At 50.4% G+C, this 23,590-nt stretch overlaps 1 protein-coding gene across 1 annotated transcript in view; it reads right to left on the bottom strand.

The window, feature by feature from the left end:
• LOC130482053 (ovalbumin-like) overlaps positions 1–22,957 on the bottom strand; it is a 38,193-nt gene extending 15,236 nt beyond the window's left edge. The window contains exons 1-2 of the mRNA XM_056854865.1: positions 22,787–22,957; positions 14,000–14,050 (exon numbers count right to left, since the gene is read on the bottom strand). Coding sequence (XP_056710843.1) covers positions 14,000–14,050; positions 22,787–22,957 — 222 coding nt within the window. The remainder of the gene's footprint in view (positions 1–13,999; positions 14,051–22,786) is intronic.
• Positions 22,958–23,590: the final 633 nt, after the last annotated feature.

Here is a 23,590-nt window from a genome sequence, read left to right as displayed (position 1 = left end):
GCTGTATCCTGCGGCTCCTGAATAAACGTTTACCTGCTCTAGACCTGCCTGTCTGAGCGAGTGACTTTTTGGGATTGCCGAGGTTGGCTGGAGAACCTCACACCATGGACCTTTCCGCCTGCATGAATCTGTCGACATGCGTGCTGTCAAGGCACAACCCTCCAGGGCTCCAGCCAGGCAGGTAAAAAACAGAGGAGTGAGTTGTGCCAAAATGTGAGTACTTGTCCCGTGGTAATCCCACAAACAGCATCCACAGACGAGGAGTCCAAAAGAGAGCTGATTTATTGGAAAACATACAGGTTTGCAGAGCTACAGGTAAATTGGCATGAATGGCCACGGGGAGCACAGTGTAGGGCCTATAAGGGAAAGTACCAGTCACAACAGGTCATGGCGGGCCCCCCTCTAACGAGGAGCCGTTCCCACGGGAGATAGTGCTGGAACAGGAATTCAGCAGTTAGCAAGTTCGACCTTGAGAGGCACCTGGTGGAATCAAAACTAAACCATTCTCAGTCTGACAGGCTGCTGAGAGCAGTGGAAAGCAGGCCTGACACATGGGTATAATTGGCCTCCCTCTCCCTCTTGCAAGAGGGCCCCTCCCATGGCAACTTCAGAAGCATCTACTCGGACAATGAATGGGCGGTCACAATCCAGATGCTTCAGCACCAGTTCGGTCGTAAACAAACGTTTCAGAGTCTCAAAGGCTACCTGACATTCTGGGGTCCAGTCATCTTTTGCGGAAGGCTGGGTAGCAGCAACCCCCTTCCCCTTGGTTTTTAGGAGATCAGTAATAGGAAGCACCACTTGTGCAAAATTGCTGAGGAAATTCCGGTAAAAGCGAAACCGAGAAATCTTTGCACCTCTTTGCGAGTGGTTGGAGGTTCCCAGTTTACCACCGCCTGTACCTTGTCAGGGTCCATGGTTAACCCTTGGTGCGAAATTCTGTAGCCTAGAAACATTAGTTCTTTTTTATGGAACTCACATTTGGAAACCTTAGCATAGAGGTGGTTTTCTCTGAGACGTTGCAAAACCTCTTTGACTAAAGTAATGTGCTCATCTAAGGTTTTAGAGTAGATGAGAATATCATCTAAGTAAACCACCACCCCTTTAAACAACAAGTCATGAAGGATTTCATTAATGATTTGCATAAAGACTTCCGGAGCTCCTTTTAACCCAAAGGGCATCACAAGGTATTCAAACATCCCAAAGCAACTAGAAAAAGCAGTAAATGTCTCATCCCCCTCTCGAATACGAATGCGATAATATGCTTCCACCAGGTCCAGTTTGGTGAAAATGCGCCCTTCTTTCAGTTGGCTTAAGAGGTCCGGGATGAGGGGGATGGGGTAGGTATTGGTTTGGGTGACAGCATTGAGTTTGCGAAAGTCTATACATATTCTCAAGTCCCCTGTCTTTTTATGCACAAAGAAGGCAGGAGCGCAGTGGGGAGCCGTGGAAGGGCGGATAATGCCCCGTGCCAGATTCTTGTCAATAAAGTCTTTCAGTACTGTTTTTTCCTTAGGATTCATAGGATAAATCGTACTCTTTGTTAGCTTCTCCCCACCACCACCTCAATAGCACAGTCCGTCTCGCGGTGGGGGTGGGTAGAATGTCACACTCTTTAACATCAAAAATGTCAGCAAAGTCCAGATACTCGGGGGGTAATTGGAAACCCCGACTTCTGCCGTCACAACAGGAACCTTAACTGCCACCTCTCTTTGGTGGCGTTTGCATTGCGGCTGGGCAAACTCAATTGTTTTTGCTATCCAGTCAATAGTGGGGCCGTGTCCACATAGCCAGTTTGCCCCCAAGACTACTGCATAATGAATGCCTGGCACAATGTTAAAGTGTATTTGCTCCCAGTGATCCCCCACTCCCATGGCGATTCTGCTCGTCCGTCGGTCAACCGGCCCCCCTTTAAAGCCACTACTATCCATCTGAGCGAATTGAATGGGTTGGGGTAGGGCAGTGGTTCCCAACCTTTTTTTGACCAGGGACCACTAGGACTTTTTTGTTCGGTGCAGGGACCCCAAGGTTCAAAATAAAAATTCCGAGAATTTGAAAATAAACTTTAATCATAACTGTTAGTTAAACATTAAACTTAGAATAATATTTGAATATATATATTTTATAATAGAGAAGTTTTAATTGAAAATATTAATTTATTATGGGTTTATAACTTTGTTTCGTGGACCTTAATTTAGTTCTCGCGGACCCCTGGGGATCCACGGACCCCTGGTTGGGAACCAGTGGGGTAGGGTGACGGCTTTCACTTTTAAAGCCTTGAAGTTGTCCTCATTAATTAAAGTGCGGGCGCACCAAGAGTCTACTAAGGCTTTAACAGTTATTTGGGGGGGGGGGGCCTCATGATGCTACAAAATGATGTCCAGATACACTGTGTCCTCCACATCTCTTACCATTAATGGAGGATTTGGGTCTGTATGGGTACAAGGGTCTGCAGTGGTGCTCCCTGCTCCGCTGACTCAGCTCGTTCAGTTGACTGGTCACCCGTTGGGACCAGGTTCAGGGCCGAAACCTCTTGGGTTTCCTCTTCATCCGAGGAATCCACGTTGTCCTCATCTGGGATGGCGGCATTTATAATCCGAGACCCGGAGGGGTCAAATGTTGAGATGGTGAGGTCCGTGGCAGAAGACCTCATGGGAACCGTCTGCCAACAGCTTTCCGACGGTTTCTTCCTCCCTTGCGTTCCTAACTCTCCTGGCTGGGCTTGAGTTTGGCCGCTCGGATCGCACCTGGCAGACCACGGCGAAATGGCCCACAACTCCACAGATGAGGCAAGCTTTTCTCTGGATACGTTGAACTCGCTCAGTCACGGGAGCCGCCATCCTCCGCGGCAGCTGTGCGGGCATCTTTGAGGCTGCCCGCTCCTGCTGCGGCTCCACTCCCTTAGCTCTCTGTCTGGAAAGGGAGAGGTTTTGCCACCTGCATTCCACTTCTACCGCAAGCAGAATCCAGTCCTCGAGTGTAGGTGGATCCCTCTGCATGTAGGCCCAGTACAGCACTTCAGGATGCAATCCTTCTCGGAAGTACTGTTCCCAGGAGGCTTCGCTCCAGTCCACAATTCTACTAGCAAGCCATTGGAACTCGCTGGCATACTCTCTGACCAACTTAGTGCCTTGGCGCAGTTGAAGAATGGCAGCCTTAGCTTTTTCACTCCAGAAAGAGTCTTCGAAGTGTCTTCGTGTAGCGCCCACATAAAGTTGTTTAGGGTCTGAATGGATCGGGTTCAAAGATCAAACTGTTGGATCATCCACTCCGCCGCTGCACCCTCCAAGAGGGATGAGACAAACCTAACCCGACTGTCTTCCGTGGGGAAGGTATGTCTTTGTTCCCTCATAAAGCTATCCACTTGATGCAAAAAGCAGGGAAGAGTTTCAGCAGACCCATCAAAGGTCATTGGCAGGGCAAATGGTGGAGGCAAGGGCTATGGCCCCAGTTGCATGTACGCTCCTGGTAGTCCTGGCACTGCAGGCATCAGTCTCGTACCTCTGGGTGGCGGAGCGGGTTCCCCCGCTCTGGGCTGCGGCCCCCTTGCTTGCCGTGGCGCCAAACCTCCAGGCAGCACCCCCGGTTGTCCTGGCACCCCAGGTAACCCTGGCGTAACGACTGGGGTGTTCCAAGTAGTCCTGATGCTCCCGTCCGGAGCCCCTCTGGCTGGGGTAATCCTGGCTGTGGAGCTGGGGGGAGCAGAGCAGAGGTCCGCTGCAACCCACCTGATGATGGTTGGAACAGCACTCCTGGCTGACCTGGTTGACCAGGCGGCAACAGGGCCAGTACTAGAGTTTGCACCCGCTGCATCTCGCCTACGTCCTGCCACATTAAATCCATTTGATTCTGCATCTGAGCCATGTGCTCCTGCAATGCCTGGTTTTGAGCCCGCAGACGTTGGACTTCGTGTTTAGACTCCTTGCTCGGAAGGTCATAAAATGAGGGTAACGAGTGGAACGTCCAGTCTCCCTCTGTGCAGGCATAAACAATGACTTCATTGGATGGTCTGTTTTGCTTTGGAATTGTGGAAGTCTAGAGAGAGAGTCCGCTAGCTGATTTTGCTTGCCTGGTACGTGTTTGAGTACAAATCAAAACTTGGAAAAAAATTCAGCCCAGCAGACCTGTTTTGCTGTTAATTTATGAGCTCCTTTCAGAGCCTCCAGATTTTTATGGTCTGATCAGACTTCAAAGGGAATTTCAGCCCCTTCAAGAAAATGCCACCACACAGTCAATGTGTGTTTGATGGTGGCTGCCTCTTTCTCCCAAATGGGCCAGTTAAGTTCCGACTGAGAAAACGTTTTAGAGAAGAAGGCACAAGGCTGGAGCTGTCCGGATTCCCCTCGTTGGAGGAGGCCCCACATCACCACATCAGAGGCGTTGACCTGGACTACAAAAACCTTTTCACAGTCAGGATGTTTCAGGACTGGCTCTGAGGTAATCATTCTCTTTAATGTTTCAAAGGCTAACTGTCAGAGGCTGCCTGACAACAGGTTCAGACTCTGACGGAGATCAGATCCAGGGTGTGAGAGATCCCCTCTCTCTGAGTTTACTTCTCCAAATCAAATGTTCAGACGTTGATAAAGAAACAAAGGATTTATTGAAGACATCAGGAGATGAGACAGGCACAGGTAGAAAGCTGCAAGTGAGGGGCTATTCGGGTTTACAGAATATATTGACTCCAGGGCACTGGGGCACTGGGGTTCACACTTATTGTTATGGGAAGTTACAAGCTTGGCATAATACAAAACATCAGACGAGTCCCAGGAAGTCTGGTGAAGCTATCACACTTCCAAGGCCGCATCGGCCTGAGGGAGTACTGACAGGAAGAACAGCGGGGGGGAAGATACTAGGGGCAATCAGGCCTGGCGCCTGAGACCAGAAGGTGTGAACTGCTTTTACGAGTTCACTGATAACAAAGCAAAAGCAGGTGATGGAAAGCAGAGACACATAGACAGAGACCCTCACATTCTGCCCCCCTTAAGGCCCCCCTCCAGGGTTCTCGAGAGGGCGAGGCTTATCGGGATAAGCGAGGTGGAATTCTCGGATCAAGCGAGGGGCCGCCATGTGGGGTGCGGCCACCCACTCGTCGTGAGCGGACCCAAGGTTTTTCCACCGAACAAAGTAAAACCTTTTTTCCATTTGGAATCTAAAACCTTGGATATTTCCAAATGGGTATCTCCCCCTACCACGGTAGGAATCTCGTGTGCGGGAGGGGGGTGGAACTGGGGAGCTGGCACATAAGGTTTGAGGAGGCTTATATGAAAGACTGGATGGACCCCCTTGAGGGTCTTTGGGAGTTCCAGTTCCACGGTAACCTCATTGATTACTCTGGTAATGGGGAAAGGTCCCACATAACGGTCGCTCAATTTTTTGCAGGGACGCAGAGAGCGGAGGTTTTTAGTGGACAGATAGACTTGCTCTCCCACCTTAAGTTCCCACCCCAGAGACCGGTGTTTGTCTGCCTGTTCCTTGTACTTGCTTTTTGCCCTCTCAAGATTCTTGAGCAGCCATGGCCAGGTAGATTTGACTACCTGAATCCACTCCTGAAGATCAGGGGTGGACTGGAGCTCTGGCGTGACGGGAGCGGAACCGAAAGGACCGAATTCCGTCCCGTATATTACTTGGAAGGGACTAAAGCCGGTAGAGGAATGAGGCGCATTGTTGTACGCATATTCGGCAAATGGCAGCAGGTCGACCCAGTCGTCCTGGTGGAAATTTACATAGCAACGCAAATAACATTCTACCACCGCGTTTACTCGTTCCGTTTGACCATCCGTCTGGGGGTGATAGGCGGAAGAAAGGCCCTGTTCCTCCACCCCCATTAGCTTCAGGAAGGCTCGCCAAAATTTGGCAACAAACTGGACCCCCCGGTCGGAGAGGACCTTCCTCGGGATCGAGTGTAGCCTGAGGACGTGTGTGACGAACAGTTTAGCCAAGCCCTGGGCTGAAGGAAGACCTGCACATGGAACGAAATGGACCTGTTTGGAAAAGAGGTCCGTGATTACCCAGAGAACCGTCTTTCCCCGACTTGGAGGTAGGTCGGTGATAAAATCCATGGCGATGACTTCCCAGGGTCGGGAGGGGTTCTCAAGCGGTTTGAGGAGCCCTGGGGGTTTTCCCATCCGTCTTTTGGCTGTGGCGCAAGTGGGGCAGCTGCGCACGTACAGCTCTACATCGGATCTCATACCGGGCCACCAAAACTGCCTCCGTACCAGGTGAAGAGTTTTTATGAAACCAAAATGACCCGCCAACCTGGCACCATGTACAAGTCCCAATACCTCTTTACGAAGGGAGGATGGGACATATAGTTTTCCCCCTTGCACCCACCAGGTGTTGGTTCGTTCCAAGCCCGTGGGGAGGAGATGGTGCTCCTCCTCCTGTAAGGAGGCGTCCCGGAGTCGCTGTTTGAAGGCTTCCGGGATACCTTTGAGCGTAGGGGGGGTGTCAGGTTGTTGGGCTTGGACCGGGTAGTGACGGCTAAGCTAGGAACCTCCCCTCGCTGCTCGGGAGTGAACAGGGAGTCGACTGGGCGATCGAAATCGTTGCGATACTGGGGAAGTCGTGACAAAGCGTCAGCTAGGGCATTCTCTTTGCCAGGGACATGCTTGAGGGTGAACCGGAATTTTGCGAAGAATTGGGCCCACCGAATTTGTTTGGCGTTGAGCTTTCTAGCTCCCTTGAGAGCCTCGAGATTCTTGTGATCGGTACACACTTCAAACGGCAGCTCGGCACCTTCTAAAAAGTGCCTCCATATGGTGAGGGCATGTTTGACCGCCGCCGCCTCCTTCTCCCAAATAGCCCAGTTGATTTCGGACTGGGAAAACTTCTTGGAGAAGTAGGCGCATGGTCTCAACCGCCCCCCTTCATCCCTCTGCAATAGGGCCCCGCCCATGGCCACATCCGAGGCATCCACTTGCACCATAAAAGGCTTGGTGCAATCCGGGTGGGCCAAAACGGGTTCGGATGAAAAAAGCAGCTTTAAAAGTTCAAAAGCTTGCTGGCACTGGGGGGACCATTGCAAACGGGCTGAGGGAAGCGCGGCGCTAGCCCCCTTGTCCTTGGTACGCAACAGGGCAGTGAGGGGAAGCGCAACTTGGGCAAAGTTGGGAATGAAGTTGCGGTAAAAGTTAGCGAATCCCAAAAACTGCTGAAGCTGGCGGCGGGTAGTGGGGGGTTCCCAATCCCACACCGCCTGGACCTTTGCGGGGTCCATTTCTAACCCTTGGTGGGAAATCACGTACCCAAGAAATGTAATGGAAGGTTGGTGGAACTCACATTTGGCCACCTTAGCATATAGTTTGTGCTCCCGCAGCCGCTGGAGCACTTCTCGCACTAGGCGCACATGTTCTTCCATGGTTTCAGAGTAAATAAGGATGTCATCGAGAAATACCACCCCCCCCCGAAACAGCAAATCATGCAAAACCTCATTAATTAATTGCATAAACACACTGGGAGCCCCCGAAAGTCCGAAAGGCATGACTAGGTATTCAAACATTCCAAAACAGCTGGAAAAGGCTGTTTTGGGTTCGTCTCCTTCTTTAATGCGAATGCGGTGGTATGCTTCCACTAAGTCCAGTTTGGTGAAGATTCGGCCCTCCTTTAATTGTGCTAGAAGGTCGGGAATAAGAGGGAGAGGGTAAGCGTTAGACTGGGTGACGGCGTTTAGCCTACGAAAGTCAATGCACAGTCTTAAATCTCCCGTCTTTTTCTTCACAAAGAAGGCTGGGGCCGAATAAGGAGCCTTGGAAGGGCGTATGAAACCCCTCGCCAAGTTGGCATCCAGATAGTCCCGTAACACCGCCTTTTCACTAGGGCTCATGGGGTAGACCTTCCCTTTAGACAGTTTGCCTTCCCCCACAATTTCGATGGCGCAGTCCGTCTCTCTGTGGGGGGGTAGTTCGTCACATTCCCTAACATCAAAGACGTCCGCAAACTGCGAGTATTCAGTGGGCAGTTGAGGAGGAACGGTGGCTGGGGGGGGAGACCCTACCACAGCGGCGGCCGGAGACCGGACAACCCGTTCCTTGTCATGTAATCTACAGGGGTTTTCGGGAAACGAGAGCACCCGTTCAACCCAGTCGATTGACGGGTTGTGTCCCCGTAGCCAGTTCATCCCTAATACCACCGGGGTTACTATAGGGGCGATGGTAAAATATAAGCGTTCCCAATGTTCCCCCACGGACATAATCACGGCTGCAGTTCTGTGGGTCACCGGGCCCCGTTTAAAATCACTCCCGTCCATTTGGGAAAAGCGGAGGGGTCCCGGAAGCCGCTTGCGCCGGACTCCCAGTTTCTTGGCTGTGTCCTCACTAATCATGGTGCGGGCACACCCCGAGTCAACCAAAGCGGGGAATTCTAAACTGGGACCCCCTTTTGGTAGGGAAAGGTGAACACGCACATATACATTGTCCTCTTGGGCGCTTACCATCGGTGGAGCTCCTTGCACAACCACAGGGGCGGTCTGCTGCGGAGCCCCCTCTACAGCAGACCGACGGCGTTTTTTGCCGGCTGTTCCCACTCTTCCTCCTCGCTGGAAGAGGGGGAAGGAGTGGTGGCGGTCGGGGACCCGTCCGAATCAAAAGTGGTACTTGTAATCCGGGACCCCGTCGGGCCAGTAGAAGTGGAGGCTCCGTCCTGGGGGCGCGCATGGAGAGCGGAGGGTGCGCCGGAACGTCGGCCCGGCGGTCCGCTCCTGCGGCGGGGCTGGTCCTCGGCAGTCGCCTTCTGTGGTTCAGTCGGGGCTTGGCGTGGGGGGTTGGGACGGCCCGAACGAGAGGGGCACTGTGACGCAAAGTGTCCCTTACCTCCGCAGGTCAGGCAGACACCGGTCTCAAAACGCTTGCGGCGTTCAGCAGCCGAGGGACCCCCGCTGCCCCCCAGTCGGAAGTCTCGGCCCCGGTCGCTCCGGGGTCTCGGGTCTCGTCCAATGCGTTGTTTGGACAAGGTCAAAAGTTGTTTGCGATTCTCGATGTCGGCAGCGTGGCGAACCCAACCTTCCACATCCGGGGGGTTCCCTTGCATGAAGGCCCAATGTTGGAGGTCCGGGTTGAGGCCCTCCCTGAAACACTGTACCAAAGTGGCCTCACTCCAGTCCAGGATTCGGCTGGCCAGTGACTGGAACTCACTTGCATACTGCGCCACCGACTTGGTCCCTTGGCGCAGTTGCATCAGGGAGGCTTTAGCCCGCTCTCCCAGAGTCGGGTCCTCAAAGCGGTTTCGGAGTGCTACCATAAACTCGTCCAGGGTTCGCAGCACCGGCGAGCGGAGTTCATACTGCAACACCATCCAGGCGGCCGCCTCCCCTTGCAGTAAGGAAGCCACGTACTGCACCCGGGACTCCTCGGATGTGAAGGTTCGGCCTTGTTCTCGCATAAAAATGTCCACTTGGACCATGAAAAAGGTCAACTGGTCCCCTGAACCGTCATACGTGACTTTCAGGTCCCGACGGGACGGGAGGCTAGGAGGCGCGGGAGGGGCTGCCGGTGCTCCGTCCGGGAGATTGCCGGCGGGCGGTTGCACTTTCAGCGCGTCCAGGGCCGCTGCCATCTCACCCATCACACGCTGCATGGTTTCCATCTGCTCCTGCATAGCTTGGCGATCCTCCTGCCACTGCTTGCGTTCTTCCTCCATCAGGGCCTCCTTGCGTGCCGGGTCCCCTTCGAGTCCCGTGCTGGGGAAGGCCAACCGGCGATCCTTCGCCGCGGTTCGGGAGAGAGACCAACCCTTGGGGGAGTCCAGCCAATTGTTAAAAAGTCCTCGGGGACGTCCGTCCCGGCCTTGGTCGGGGATGGGATCCCTAGGCTTCTTTGGCTTGGCACCCTCCTCCTTGGGGTCCGGTTTCTCCGGCACCACCGGTTCATTCGGTGCGTCAGGGGTAGTAGGGGTGTTTTCCTCGTCGCCTTGCATTCTGTCCCAAAAGGTACAGCAGCAGTCCGAGAGGCAATGACTTGCAGCTTAATGTGAGAGATCCCCTCTCTCTGAGTTTACTTCTCCAAATCAAATGTTCAGACGTTGATAAAGAAACAAAGGATTTATTGAAGACATCAGGAGATGAGACAGGCACAGGTAGAAAGCTGCAAGTGAGGTGCTATTCGGGTTTACAGAATATATTGACTCCAGGGCACTGGGGCACTGGGGTTCACACTTATTGTTATGGGAAGTTACAAGCTTGGCATAATACAAAACATCAGACGAGTCCCAGGAAGTCTGGTGAAGCTATCACACTTCCAAGGCCGCATCGGCCTGAGGGAGTACTGACAGGAAGAACAGCGGGGGGGAAGATACTAGGGGCAATCAGGCCTGGCGCCTGAGACCAGAAGGTGTGAACTGCTTTTACGAGTTCACTGATAACAAAGCAAAAGCAGGTGATGGAAAGCAGAGACACATAGACAGAGACCCTCACACAGGGACAGAGTCCTCCTTCCCCACCCACACTGACAGAGAAAACAGCTGATGACGATGTATTGCCAAGACATACCTTAAAGTCACCGGCTGCAGAGCAACCTAAAGAAGACCAGACGCCGGCTGACCCAGGAACATCAAGGAAGCTGCCCAGGGAGCCGGGAGACCACGAGGAACAGATGTCTCCTGGGACTCGTCAAAGGAAAATGGGCCGGGTGCTGGCAGAACAGCCAGGTTAGAACAACAAAGAAGGAACCGGGACAGCCATGAAGATAGTGAGTGAGTCTTTACAGAAGCTGCCTCCCCCAGACAGCTACAAGTATTTAGGAGGGCTGAGTCAGCAGAAGCTGTAGAAGCAACGCGTGGCGAACCTGCGGCACTCCACTCTGGCTGACGGTGTATCGACTCGGACTGCTTTCTCAACCCTGAATTCTTCTGGACTCCCTGCCTGACCTTGGACCGGCCCGACCTTGACTCTGCCTTTCGCTCTGACGGATTGCCTTTCACCCTGACTGACCTTGGACTGTTACTGGACTGCGTCTGTTACTCCCATTCCCAATTAATACAGCTGCCAGCTGTAGAAGCCTCGGCTTCAGAAACCCCAGTCTGTTGCCCTGCCTGCTGCAGGCCTATTCAGAGCACCGTGCTGCTACAGGAGCACCCCGCCCTAGTGGGCCATCCCACTAACTGGCATTCATCTGTCCAGACTAGTCGGGAGGTTGGCAGAACAGCCTGTCAAGTATTTTGGATATTTCAAAGTGTTCTTTCCCCCCCCCCACTAATGGGGGGTTCGGGGATAGGCCAATCCAAGGCCATGTTTCCTGTTTCAACTCCACCCAATCATGTTTGAATACCTGGTGATGCCATCCGGCTTATCTGGAACTCCTAGAGTCTTCATGCAAATGATTAATGATTAATGCATGATTTGTTATTTAAAGGAGTAATTGTTTATCTAGATGACATTTTGATTTATTCTAAAACCTATGTGAGAGTCCCAATCCCCTGGGCTACTTCGCCAAATCACTTGCTCAGACTTGGTGCAGAAACAAAGGATTTATTGAAGGCTTCAGAAGATATGAGCAGACACGGATTCAAAGTTACAAGTGAACTAGCTAATCGGGGTTACAGTATATATCTACTACAGGGCAAGAGGTTCACACTCCTATTGTGAGAAACAGTAAGATAGATTGGTGCAATACAAAACATCAAACAGTTCCAAGGAGACAGTGAGGGCTATCAGTACTTCAAGGCCGGACTCGGCCTGAGGGAGTGTAGGCAGGAAGCACAGCAGGGGAGGGAGAGCTGGCACCTGGTCAGATAGATGGGCCGTGAGACCCAGGAAGGCACGGGGAGGTGTGAACTGCTTTTTACGAGTTCAAAGGGGTTGGGATGAAAAGTCGGAACACATAGCCCTCACAACCTATGATGAACATGTTAAATTGGTCAGTGAGGAGTTAAAATGCTTAAGAGACAATCAAGTGTCTAAATGTGAATTCCATCAACACTCTTTGACTTTTCTGGGCTATGTGATTTTGCACCACCGCCTTGCCATGGACCCGGAGAAAATACGGACCGTGGTGGAGTGGGAGATGCCCAAAACGCGGAAGCAGCTTCAACAATTTCTCAGTTTTGCAAATTTTCTCCGCCCGTTTATCAAAAAGTTTGCCCAAGTGGCTCCGGTTGCTGGGGCAGCAGCAGCGGTGCTTGAGGCAGTTGTTGAGGCGGCAACAGTGCTGGTTGCTGGGGCGGCAGCGGCACCGGTTGCGTAGGCAGTGGCGGCGCTTGCGGTTGTTGAGGCGGCAACGGCGCCAGTTGCGCTTGATGGATTTCGGCCACCTCTTGCCAAAGTCCCTCCAATAAAGCCCGCAGCATAGCTACCTGCTCGACCACTTCATGGTTTTGCTGCTGGAGGCGTAGGTAGTCCTCGTCCCTCTCTTGCCTCTTCTGCGTCTGGCGCAATTCTGTGCCCCACAGAGGTGGTTCAACAGAAACCCCCGTTGCTCCCCTCCGAGAGCCGACTGAAAAATCCCAGTCCTCCTCCAGCCAAACGAAGCCCACTCCCTGCCACTGCCGGGTATTTATGTGTGAAGGCACCCACGGAGATTCTAGCCAGGTCTGCGGACGAACGTTTGGAAGTCCGGGCACTGTTCCATCGGTGCCCCGAGGTCACGGTTGTCCCAACGGCAACTTGGGGACCTCCTCTGGCTTCTCCGGTTGCTTAGGTTCCTCGTCCAGTACTTTGGGGTCTACCGGCTCTTGGTCAGGAATCAGCGGTCTCGTGGTATTGGGCACTTCGGTGTCCGGAGCTTCACCCATGGTGTTGGGGAGAACATGGCACCACAGCCCAAAAAGTGGATTACCAGCCTAATATCAGGATCAGGCATCTGTCCCTAGCATCCCATAAGCAAACTCATCCAGGCAGGTAGCTCTGAAGCAGTAATACTTTATTAGGAGCAAAAAGGCAGATTACAGGATTGACTACCTACAGGCAGGTGAGGCTGGTAATGGCGAATAGAGACAGATTACATGTTTAAAAGCTGCGAAGGCTGCGAAGGTAAATATGGCTAAGCAACCCCGAGATAAGGATTCCCAGGAAGGAAGACTAAACATTAGTGCAGCTGTGGAAAACAGGACGAGCAAAACTGTACACAGACATTTACAGGCATGGGAACCAAGGACCTGACGTGTAGCCAGAACCTGGCCTAACTCATGTCAGGAGCCTTTACTCCTGCTAACGGCAAAGGCCTGTCAAAAACACTGTCTTCCTTTACCATACCATCTCTGTTCCTGGTGCAGTGCTTTTGATGTGCTTCAGCATTCTAAGCCCCCTGACTTCCAGGGAAGTTCTTGTAACTTTGGAAGATGTTGTGATGGTCATAAAGGTGTTTCTCATTAACTGCATTTAACAGTTCTTCCCTTCTAGCAGTTTCAGAATACTTGGCTATATTTATCATTCTAATGCTACCACTAATTCCTCAAAGGCAACTATAAACTTATGTACAAAATAGGATAGCAACTCCATCCTTTACATCTTTATGAGTCTATTGAGGATCTATCCCACATTACATTCCAATGCCCAAGATATGAGGTTGAAGATAGCAAATTTTTGTGGACCATAATATCCCACTTCCCAGGAAGGTCAGATCAGGAGAAATTATTCATATAGGGACAAATTGGTTACATTCCAAATTACAGGATTTGCTGCTACCATCACGAAGGATAAAAAGCTGATGGGGCATCGTGACCAAAGTCTGTATGACCCTTGATTGTTCCACTCTGGGTCACTTTGTCACTTCTAATTAGTCTCTGGGATGTATGGTCTTCCTTTTTATTATTAGATATATATGTATTTTAACAATGAATTTGTATTATAATATTTTCTGTAAAATGTCTAAAACATTTTAATTCTTCCTTTAATTTTTATCTTTGTGGAATTTTCACTTTACTGCTATGACTTTTTTTTTTTGCTAATGCAATAAAGAAAGATTGATACATATATGTCTTTGTGACAATATTCAGAGATACATTTCTCTTCTTTAATTACCTATCAGTGGGATTTATTCTGGTAAACAATAAAACAGGAGCAAAAACTTACCGGAGGCAGTTTGGGGTTTTTATATTCTGTAAATTTGTCAAAATGAAGGACCTGGAATTATAAATAGGAATAGATTAAATGAAAGACTCCTCCTAAGCAAATATGACATTATTGAAGCTGTGTGGGAATGCAGTAAAAAGACACGGTTTGAGAATACAAACAAGAGCAGGTCCTATGACATAAGGTCACTATACAATTGTAACTTGAAGGGGGTTATTTACATTTTACGATGTTCTTGTGATCTTATGTATGTGGATATGACAACTCGAAATGTTAGATTAAGAATCTGTGGACATAAATATGCCATCAGAACAAAGAAGACTCATATTCCACTTGTGAAACACTTTCTAGAAGCTGGCCACAATGATAAGCAACTGGAATTTTGGGTGATTGACAGAGTGCCAATTCATGCTTCCAACGTAGAACGAAGCCTGCTGAGAAAAGAAACATTTTGGATCTTTCATCTAGGAACTTTGCAACCACAAGGATTTAATGAATCAGTGAATTGGCTATGCTATAATTAAATGTAGTAGTTATATTACACTTCTTTCTTTTTCAAGGTAATTACTGTGTAATTCTTCTTCTCTGCCCACTCCCTCCCCCCACCCTGTATATTCTCCTGCATAAGGGGGAGAGATTGCATCAGGCTTACTAAATTATGGCAAATTGACTTTAATAGTTTTATTTTTCAAATAGTAAAACTGAAACACATGTAGATGTTACCTTCTACAGTATGAACATGGAAGTGTCCTCTCTCCATAATTGACTGAATGGTTATGTTTTATCATTTCGGTGCTCTTGTTTATCTTCTCAACAGTAACTATGATTGATATGAATTTACAAGAGACATACACACACGTGCATGCACGCACACACACACACACACACACACAATTTCACTTGTAGTATAAATCGTGTTTTGTCTAAGTCATCTAAATACACAGATAATGGTTTGAGGCCTAGGTACTGTCAGGTCTTGGCCTGATTCCGTTTCCCAGAGTGTTTTCTCAGAGTGTTATGCTGTTTCAGCACCTGGTTATTGTTGTGTCTTTGCCCATGTATTTGACTGTGAGAACTTTATCAGAGTTGCCTGGCAACGTCAGGCGAGTGTCCTGGACTTATGCTTTTAAACCCTACATTGAGGGACAGATCTTATTAATGTGGGAAAACCTGAAGACAAACACCTGAAGCCCCCCCTTCAAACCAGGGAGAGAGAGACACTCCCCCGGGCAGAAAAGGCAAAGCCCCCCCTCTCAAACCAGTACGGCTCAACCCCAAACTCGGCTCAACCCCAAACTCAAACATACCAAGGAGGAGGAGGTGCGCGGGTGCCGAGCAGAGGGAGACTCGCTCCACACCACCGCACTCAACTCCAGGCGAGGGTGGCAACTGGCAAGAAACAAAAGCAGAATGCACAGTCCCGCAGAGGCGAGCGGGCACCCCCCTTGGGCAGAAAAGGCAAAAGCCCCCCTTTGGCTTCCCCCCAACCACAGAATCTGCTCCCCCCCCACACACACGGAAGAAAATGTGTAATGAAAAAACCCCAAAATCAAACTGTGTCGATGTCTTCCAGCAGAAGCACGGAGAAGTAAATCCAATCCTATTCCACTAAGCAGCAGCAGCTCGGCCCAGTCAGGATCTCTCAGCAGCAGCACCACCAAAATAGAAGGAAATGAATGCAGTCAGGACAAGAGTTTTTATACTCTTCTGGCCATTTCAAAAGTGAGAATCCCTGCTCTGATTGGCCAGGAGAAGACCCAGCTGGGCCATCATTGGCAGCGGGAGAATTCTGCTAACTAACTGATGGTTATGCTGCTGATTCAGGGCCGCCAAATTTGCCTGAATTTATTCAGCGTCCACCCGAACTCGCCGAATTTGGCTGGCCATTTTCCCACCTTTTTTTAATTCGGCTCCATCCGAACTAGAAACCACCGAATCGACGATCCTTGCCTCCAACTCGCGCCGTCTCCTCCTTGGTGATGCAGGAAGCGGCAGGAGGCCCTTCAGGCCAGGAAGGGCAAGTGGCAGCGAAATGTTCCATTCCCCCACAAATTAGGCATGCCCCACTCTGAAACCGCTTCGCTTTCTCCGCTGCCGGAGCGGCTGCCCTCCCTGGCAGCTGGGAGCCCCCTCTCTGGGTTTAGTCCTTCTCAGAAATACTGCACCTGAGTGGCTTCACTCCAATCTAGCAAGCAACTTAAACTCTTCCGCATACTGCATCACTGACTTGGCCCCCTGGCGAAGTTGAAGGAGAGCCATCTTGGCTCACTAGCTCTGGAATGGGTCCTTGAAATGCCATTTAAGCACATCCATAAAGTCACCCAGGGACCGCAGCGCGCAGCAACGAAGGTCAAACTGTTGGACCATCCAGCTCGCCACTTCTCCCTCCAGCAGCAAAGCCACATACCGTGCCTGACAGTCTTCCGAAACACAAGTAACCCCCAGCTTTCTCATGAAGCCATCCACTTGTAACAAAAAGTAGGGGAGCTTTCCCCCCGACCCATTGAATGAGGCTCGCAGCTCCCTCTGTGGAGCTGGTGGCTGAGGCTGGGGGGGGCGGGTTGTCCCGAAGCCGTGGGTTCTTGCGGGGCAGCGGGTGCTTACGGAGCTGCGGGCGCTTGGGGCAAGGCGGGTGTCAGGAGCAGGTCCTGGGAATGGTATGCCGTGTTTGTGAGCAGCTGCTGTTGTGTTCCTCATTCAAGATCTCGCCTGATTCCCTGTTTAGACTTCGCGCTGTGAGAAGCACCGAGTGCCCCGTTGGTCTCGTTTGGTCTCTGGGAGGGGGATGAGGCTCTAACCGCATTTTCAAGTTGCTTTGAGATGTTTGAATTCCTGGTCATGCCTTTTGGGTTCAAAGGGGCTCCGGGGGTCTTCATGCAATTCATTAACGAGATCCTACATGACCTTCTGTATGAAGGGGTTATATTTTATCTGGATGATATCCTTATTTACTCTAAAACTATGGACAAACATGTTGCAACGTCTCAGAGACAATCAGCTCTAAACTAAGGTTTCCAAGTGTGAATTTCACCAAAAGCAGTTGACATTCCTCGGCTATGTCATTTCACACCATGGGCTAACTATGGACCCTGACAAAGTGCAAGCAGTACTCGATTGGGAGCCACCCTCCACCCGTAAGCAAGTCCAGAAGTTTCTTGGATTTGCAAACTTTTACAGAACATTCCTCCCCAATTTCGCTCACATTGCACTCCCCATCACGGACCTCCTTAAGACTAAGGGGAAGGGGAATGCAGCTACCTTGCCCAACACTTGAGTAAATTGGACCCCCCACTGTCAAACAGCTTTTGACACATTGAAACGCCTGTTTACTTCTGAACCTGTTTTACAACACCCAGACTGTAACCAAATGTGTATTGTGCAAGTCGATGCATCCGAAGTCACCATGGGGGGAGCCTTGTTGCAGCAGGGGGAGGATGGTCAATTGCATCCGTGCGCTTACTTTTCTAAAAAATTCACACAGACCGAGCTCAACTGGCCATATGGGAAAAAGAGGCTGCTGCTCTCAAGCATGCCCTGACTGTGTGGAGACACTTCTTAGAAGGTTCCAAACTGCCATTTGAAGTCTGGAGCGATCACAAACCTGGAGGCCCTAACAGGGGCTCGCAAGTTGTCCACGAAACAGGTGCGCTGGGCGGACTTCTTTGCCCAATTTCGCTTCGTTTTGAAACATGTACCTGGGAAGCAAAACTTACTGGCCGATGCTTTGTCTAGACTTCCCCAATATCCTACCAAAGTTGATTGGCCCACTGACTCACTCTTCACCCCTGTCCAGCGACATTTATTGCCCACGCTCGCAGTGCAAACATGATCCCAAACCCGGTCGCTGCCACTGCTGTTGGAGGATGGGCAAACCTCGCGCCCAGCTGAGCCGGCAGGGCCGCCCATCTTGCTGTCTCCGCCAACCAAACAGCCTGTCATTCCCAAAGTACAGAGCCCCGGCCGCTCAGCCCCACTTCCTCCCGGGGCACCGGCTCCGCCTTCACCACCCGCCTCCATGACTCCCAGGGTTGAGGGGGTGGAGGAACTGCCTGATTCATTCAAAGAAACTCTGTGTCGTAGCTATCAAGCTGACAGCTCTGCACAAGCCTTACCGACTACTCTAGTGAAACGGGGAGTCTTTTGGTACAAAGATTCCAGGTTGTACGTTCTTGCGGGCTTAAGGGGGGAGGTGTTAGGCTTGGTTCATGCAGCCAAGACGGCCAGACATTTTGGGTTCCTCAAAACTTTACATCTATTACGGCGTCAATTCTGGTGGGCAGGCATGCAATTGGACGTAGACTCTTTTATCCGCAGCTGCCCCATCTGTGCTGCAGCCAAACTGCCCCAAGGCAAGCCGCCCGGACTCTTACAACTCTTGGAGACCCCCTCTAAACCCTGGGAAGTGATTGCAATGGATTTCATGACGGATCTTCCCCCCAGTGGGGGAAATACAGAGCTTTGGGTGATTACTGATCTGTTTTCTAAACAGGTGCATTTTGTCCCTTGTGCAGGTATTCCTTCCGCCCCAAAACTGGCACACCTCTTTGTGTCACATGTCTTCCGACTACATAGTTTTCCGTGTAAGATCATGAGTGACAGGGGGGCACATATGTGGCCAAATTTTGGAGGGCCTTTCTGAAATTGGTTGGGGTGGAACAGGGTCTGTCTAGTGCCTTTTATCCTCAAACTGATAATGCTGTACTGGAATGCTATTTATGCTGTTATGTTAACCACCACTAAGATGATTGGGTAGATTTATTGCCCTTTGCAGAATGCGCTTACAATAATGCAGTCCATCAGTCCACTGGGTTTAGTCCCTTTCAGGCAGTGTATGGCAAAGACTTTCACCCAATTGGGCACTTTGATGTGTCCGGGGAGGGGGAGCACTCTGACGTGAATGAGTGGGTGCACACTATCCAAATGACTTGGCCATGGCTCATTAAAAATTTGGAATGAGCCAAGTGCAAATACAAAATTCAGGCCAACAAGCATCTTTCCCCAGGGATGGACTGTAAGGTGGGGGACCTAGTGTACTTGTCCACCAAGAATCTGCACTCCACTCGCCCCTGCGGCAAACTCAGCGCCAAATATGTGGGTCCTTTTCCCATCTCCCGCATCATCAACCAGGTCACCGTGGAACTCTCCCTCCCAAAATCTCTACGCAGAATTCATCCGGTATTTCACACCAGTCTCCTCAAACCGTATGTGCCCTCACAAAAATGGCATCCAGAGCCACCGCCTGAGGTGCCCGAGATGGTGGGGGAGAGGAGGATTTCGAAGTTGCTAAAATCTTAGATTCACGATGTCACCGGGGCACCCTTCAATACTTAGTCCACTGGAAACATTTTGGCCCCACACAAGATGAGTGGGTACGTGCCAGGGACGTTTCCGCCCCCGGTTGGTTTGGGACTTTCCTGCCACTTACCCTCACAAGCCTGGCACTGGGGGGTGAGGGAGGGCTTTGGAGGGGCAGAATGTCAGGAGCAGGTCCTGGGAATTGTATGCCGTGGTTGTGAGCAGCTGCTGTTGTGTTCCTCGTTCAAGGTCTCGCCTGATTCCCTGTTTAGACTTCGCGCCGTGAGAAGCACTGAGTGCCCCGTTGGTGTCCGGGGTGGTGGTGGTTACCATGGTGCCCTGTTATCAGTTTTCGTTTTGCTACTTATGTTCTGTTTCTACCTGTCGCCTGCATTAGAGTCCATTTGACTTTTAGGCTTCTGAAACCTGTTGACTTTTCTGAATAAACCTGATTTTCTGGACTAAGCATCTCATGGAATTTATTCATGAAATTATCACGGGGCTAGAGCTGACAGCGGGCGCATGCGGTGCGGCGGGCACTTGGGGAGTGGCAGGCGCTTGTGGTATGGCGAGCGCTTGGGGAGCGGTGGGCACAAGCAGTGCGGCAGGTGCTTGCGGAGCAGCAGGCGCTGGTTGCTGGGGTGGCAGCAGCGCCAACTGCATCAGACGGAGGTCGGCCACCTCCTGCCAAAGTCCCTCTATGAGGCCCCGCATCACAGCTACCTGCTCGATCAGCTCCTAATTCTGATGTTGAAGACGTCGGTAGTCCTCGTCACTCTCTCGCCTTCGCTGTCCTTGGTGCTGGAAGCCCACTTCCCTGTCTCGCCAGTTTTGCGTTCAGCGTAGATCCTTTCCCCACACCGATGATTCCACCGAGACCCCGCGTCTTCCCTCGCCATATCGGAAGAATAATCCCAGGGCTTCTCTTGGGTGCCAGAGCTCACCTGGTGCCGTCACCGGGTGGTCATGCTGGAAGGCAACCCCTCCCATGGAGGGTACTTCCACAAATGTGGAAAACTGTCCGATAGTCCTGAGGCCCAGGGTACGGTGTACCTGGGTCTATCCTCACCTGCCAGCCAGCTTCCAACTGGAGTCAGTGCTTGGTCCAGTCGCACCCCCATCTTGGTGGTTTGGGTTCCTCGGCACTGTGGCTCTCCCGAACACCTCCTCGATGAGCCACTGGGCTTCCTCTTGGGTGAGCGACTCATCCCTTTTCCCGACGAGCCATCCGATCGCCTGGGCAGCGGCCCACTCAGCCTCTTCAGCGGCGGTCCACTCAGCCTCCTCCAGGAGTTGCTGCCAAAGTTCCGCGGCTGCGGCCCACTCGGCTTCCTTGGTGGCAGTCTGCTCGGCCTCCTCCCGAAAGAGTCACTGGGTGTCCTCCTGGTCCCCTGCCATGGCATTGGAGGGGAACGCGACACCGCAGACAGAGGACAGTAAGAAGTCAGTAAAAAGAAAAAAGAGGGATTAACAGCCTCATGTCAGACTCAGGCATTTGTCCCTAGCATCCCATAAGCACACACGCTCAGGCAGGTGATCCTAAGCAATGCTACTTTATTAGGAGCAAAAAGACAGATTAAAGAAGCTGACTGCCTTACATGCAGGTGAGGCTGTTAATGACTCAATGTATGCATGTTACAGTTTAAAAGCATTCTAGGCAGAGAAACTAAAACAAAGTGAAACCTTCCTGAGATAAGCGATTCCCAGGAAGGGAAGACATAACATCGGCACATCTGTCGTAAACAGGTCAAGCGAAACCGTACACAGGGATTCCAGGCATGGGAACTCAAAACCTTGTCATGTAGCCAGAACCTGGCCTACTCATGTCAAGAGCCCTTACTCCAGCTAACGGCAAAGGCCTGACACTACCCTCAGAACAGCAACCCTATTTCATAGTAATAAGAACAGCCCTGCTGGCTGAGAGGAATGGCCAATCTAGTGTAGCATCCTGTTCCACATAGTGGCCAATCAGATGGTACCTGTAGGCTTGCAAGTAGGTCACAGTCAAAGCCTCCCCCTGTTGTTACCCCAACACCACAATTCAGAAGGTTACTGCCTCTAAACATGGAAGCTAATACCCACTGATGAACCTGTCCTCCATGAATTTGTTTAATCTCCTTCTAAAGTCAACCAACTAGTAGGCATCATCATATTCTATTAACTCTTTGGGTGAAAAGCCCTAAATCTACCACCCAGAAATACCACTAGGTGCTTGTAAATTCTAGTATTGTGGTATTATATTATGCATAATTTTTATAAAGCTCTATTTGCCCCTCCTTAATCATCTTCTTACAGGACAATTGAGTGAGTGAATACGTGTGTGTGTCGTAGGGAGGCTTTGTGATGAGAGGCCCTGACCACAGCCTGTATGCATTTTGTGTAAAGGCCCTATGGACACACAAGCATTAGGGAGAGGCTGTGACTCAGCGGTAGAGCATATCTGCTTTGTGTGAGGTTCTCCAACCTCCCTGGGCTATTTCCATAAAATCACTCGCTCAGACGACCATTCAGAAGCAGGTAAGTTTATTGGAAGGCATCAGGTATGGTCAGGGCCTTCACGGTCAAAGTTGCAAGTGTTCGCATTTGCAAAAGAGCCAGAATATAAACATTTCTACATTGCAGACGTCGGTTACATGTTTTGGGAACCAAGTGATAACAGCGCTGAGCTAAGCTACTGAATACACATCAAAGACATCAGGGAAGCTCGTTAACTCAAGCCTGAGAAAGCCGAGGTCGCAGGAGGGAGGGGGGAACGAGGAAAGGAAAGCGCGCGGGACATTCCAGCAGGGGCCTAGATGGGAAACAGTCCGGCCGAGGCCTGAACCCTTCCACTGACAGAGGTCTGGCCTGTCGCTTGTACGGACAGTCCAAACATGGAACAGAGCAGTCCCTCACACTTTGCACCCAGAAGGTCTCAGATTCAATCCCTGTAAAAAGGACCAGCAAAAAGGCGATGTGGAAGACCCCCTCTTCCTGGGACGCTGGAGCGTGGTCTGTCTTCGCATAACGCAGCCTTCGTGTATGTTCAAACTGTATCTGCATAAATTCCGTCTACACAATTTGGAACCTCACAAAAAGAAGGTTCATACATACAAGCATAGGTATGTATTGTTTGTGTGTACCAGGGCTGGCTGCTGTGAGTCTCCTCATACTCCTTGAATGTAAAAAGTGATTTGCTTTTCTTATTCTGAATTACTGTATTAGCTTCTAGATAAAGCTCACGTTTGTTTGCTACATGTTCATGTTGTGGCAAGCCTCATGGGGAAGGATTTCCACAAAACGTCTCTCAAAGTGGCCTTTGGGGGATGGGGTTTACAACTGCCATAGAGGGAAACACATGAGACAGCATGAATTGAGAATCTGGCTGTGTTAAGCGACAAACAAAACCCAGAACTTTTGTTTGTTTTAGAAGGTGTTGACAGCAACGAACCACAAGTATATGCATAAATGGCCAATCTTTTTTACATTCTCAAATGGTCTGAAAAAGCATACCTTTTGTACCTGAGATGCAGTTTGGCCCCTTGCACCAAGGTATACCATGGCCAGAGCAGATACAATGCTGAATGGAGAAAATAATACATTTGCATCTACATTTGGGTGACTCAGCTCACGGAAAAGATCAAAGCAAAATTCACCATTTGACTCGGCAATCTGGCTGGCCATGCTGAAACCAGAGGGTATCTAGGACAACAAAACAAAACCCAGTGTCAAGTTGTGTTGGATCTGAACGGACACAAATGATCCTGAACATACCTGTAACTACTTTACTGCTTGAATGGATTGCATCACTGATCACCTGCTGGGAAAAGAAAGGGGACCCCAACTGTCCCTCCCAACTAGTAATCAAAGCTGACAGTCCTAAATCTCTCTCTGTTGGTTTTCAGGCAATGCAAAAGTTCCACAGATGCACTCCCCCTACTGTGGAATGTGACATTTCCATCCCTACCCTAAAAACATATTTCTGCTTGTAAATCCATTCTCTCTGGATTATCTGTTTTGGCCAAAATCTAAAATGTGCTGAAGCTGTTGGTGTAAGTGCAGTTCACTATATATAGGATTGTGGATCATTGTAGAAATACATTTTTCTCTGAGAAACATGTACTGCATGTGAATTGTTTTATTTCTCAAGCAAGCAAACAAGTGAGGAAGCCCTGCAGCCATTTTTTTTACAAATATAACAGCAATACAGAAGAATCAAGAAAGCAGGCAAATTGCACAATTTTACTGCAAGGAATTAAGTAATACAGAAGGCATGTAAAGTCAGTCACTTGTTCAATTCCAAATGCATCATTGCTC

This window comes from Euleptes europaea, chromosome 8 (assembly GCF_029931775.1).
Source record: "Euleptes europaea isolate rEulEur1 chromosome 8, rEulEur1.hap1, whole genome shotgun sequence".
Classification (NCBI taxonomy): Eukaryota; Metazoa; Chordata; class Lepidosauria; order Squamata; family Sphaerodactylidae; genus Euleptes; species Euleptes europaea.
This window is presented reverse-complemented; position numbering and strand designations above follow the sequence as displayed.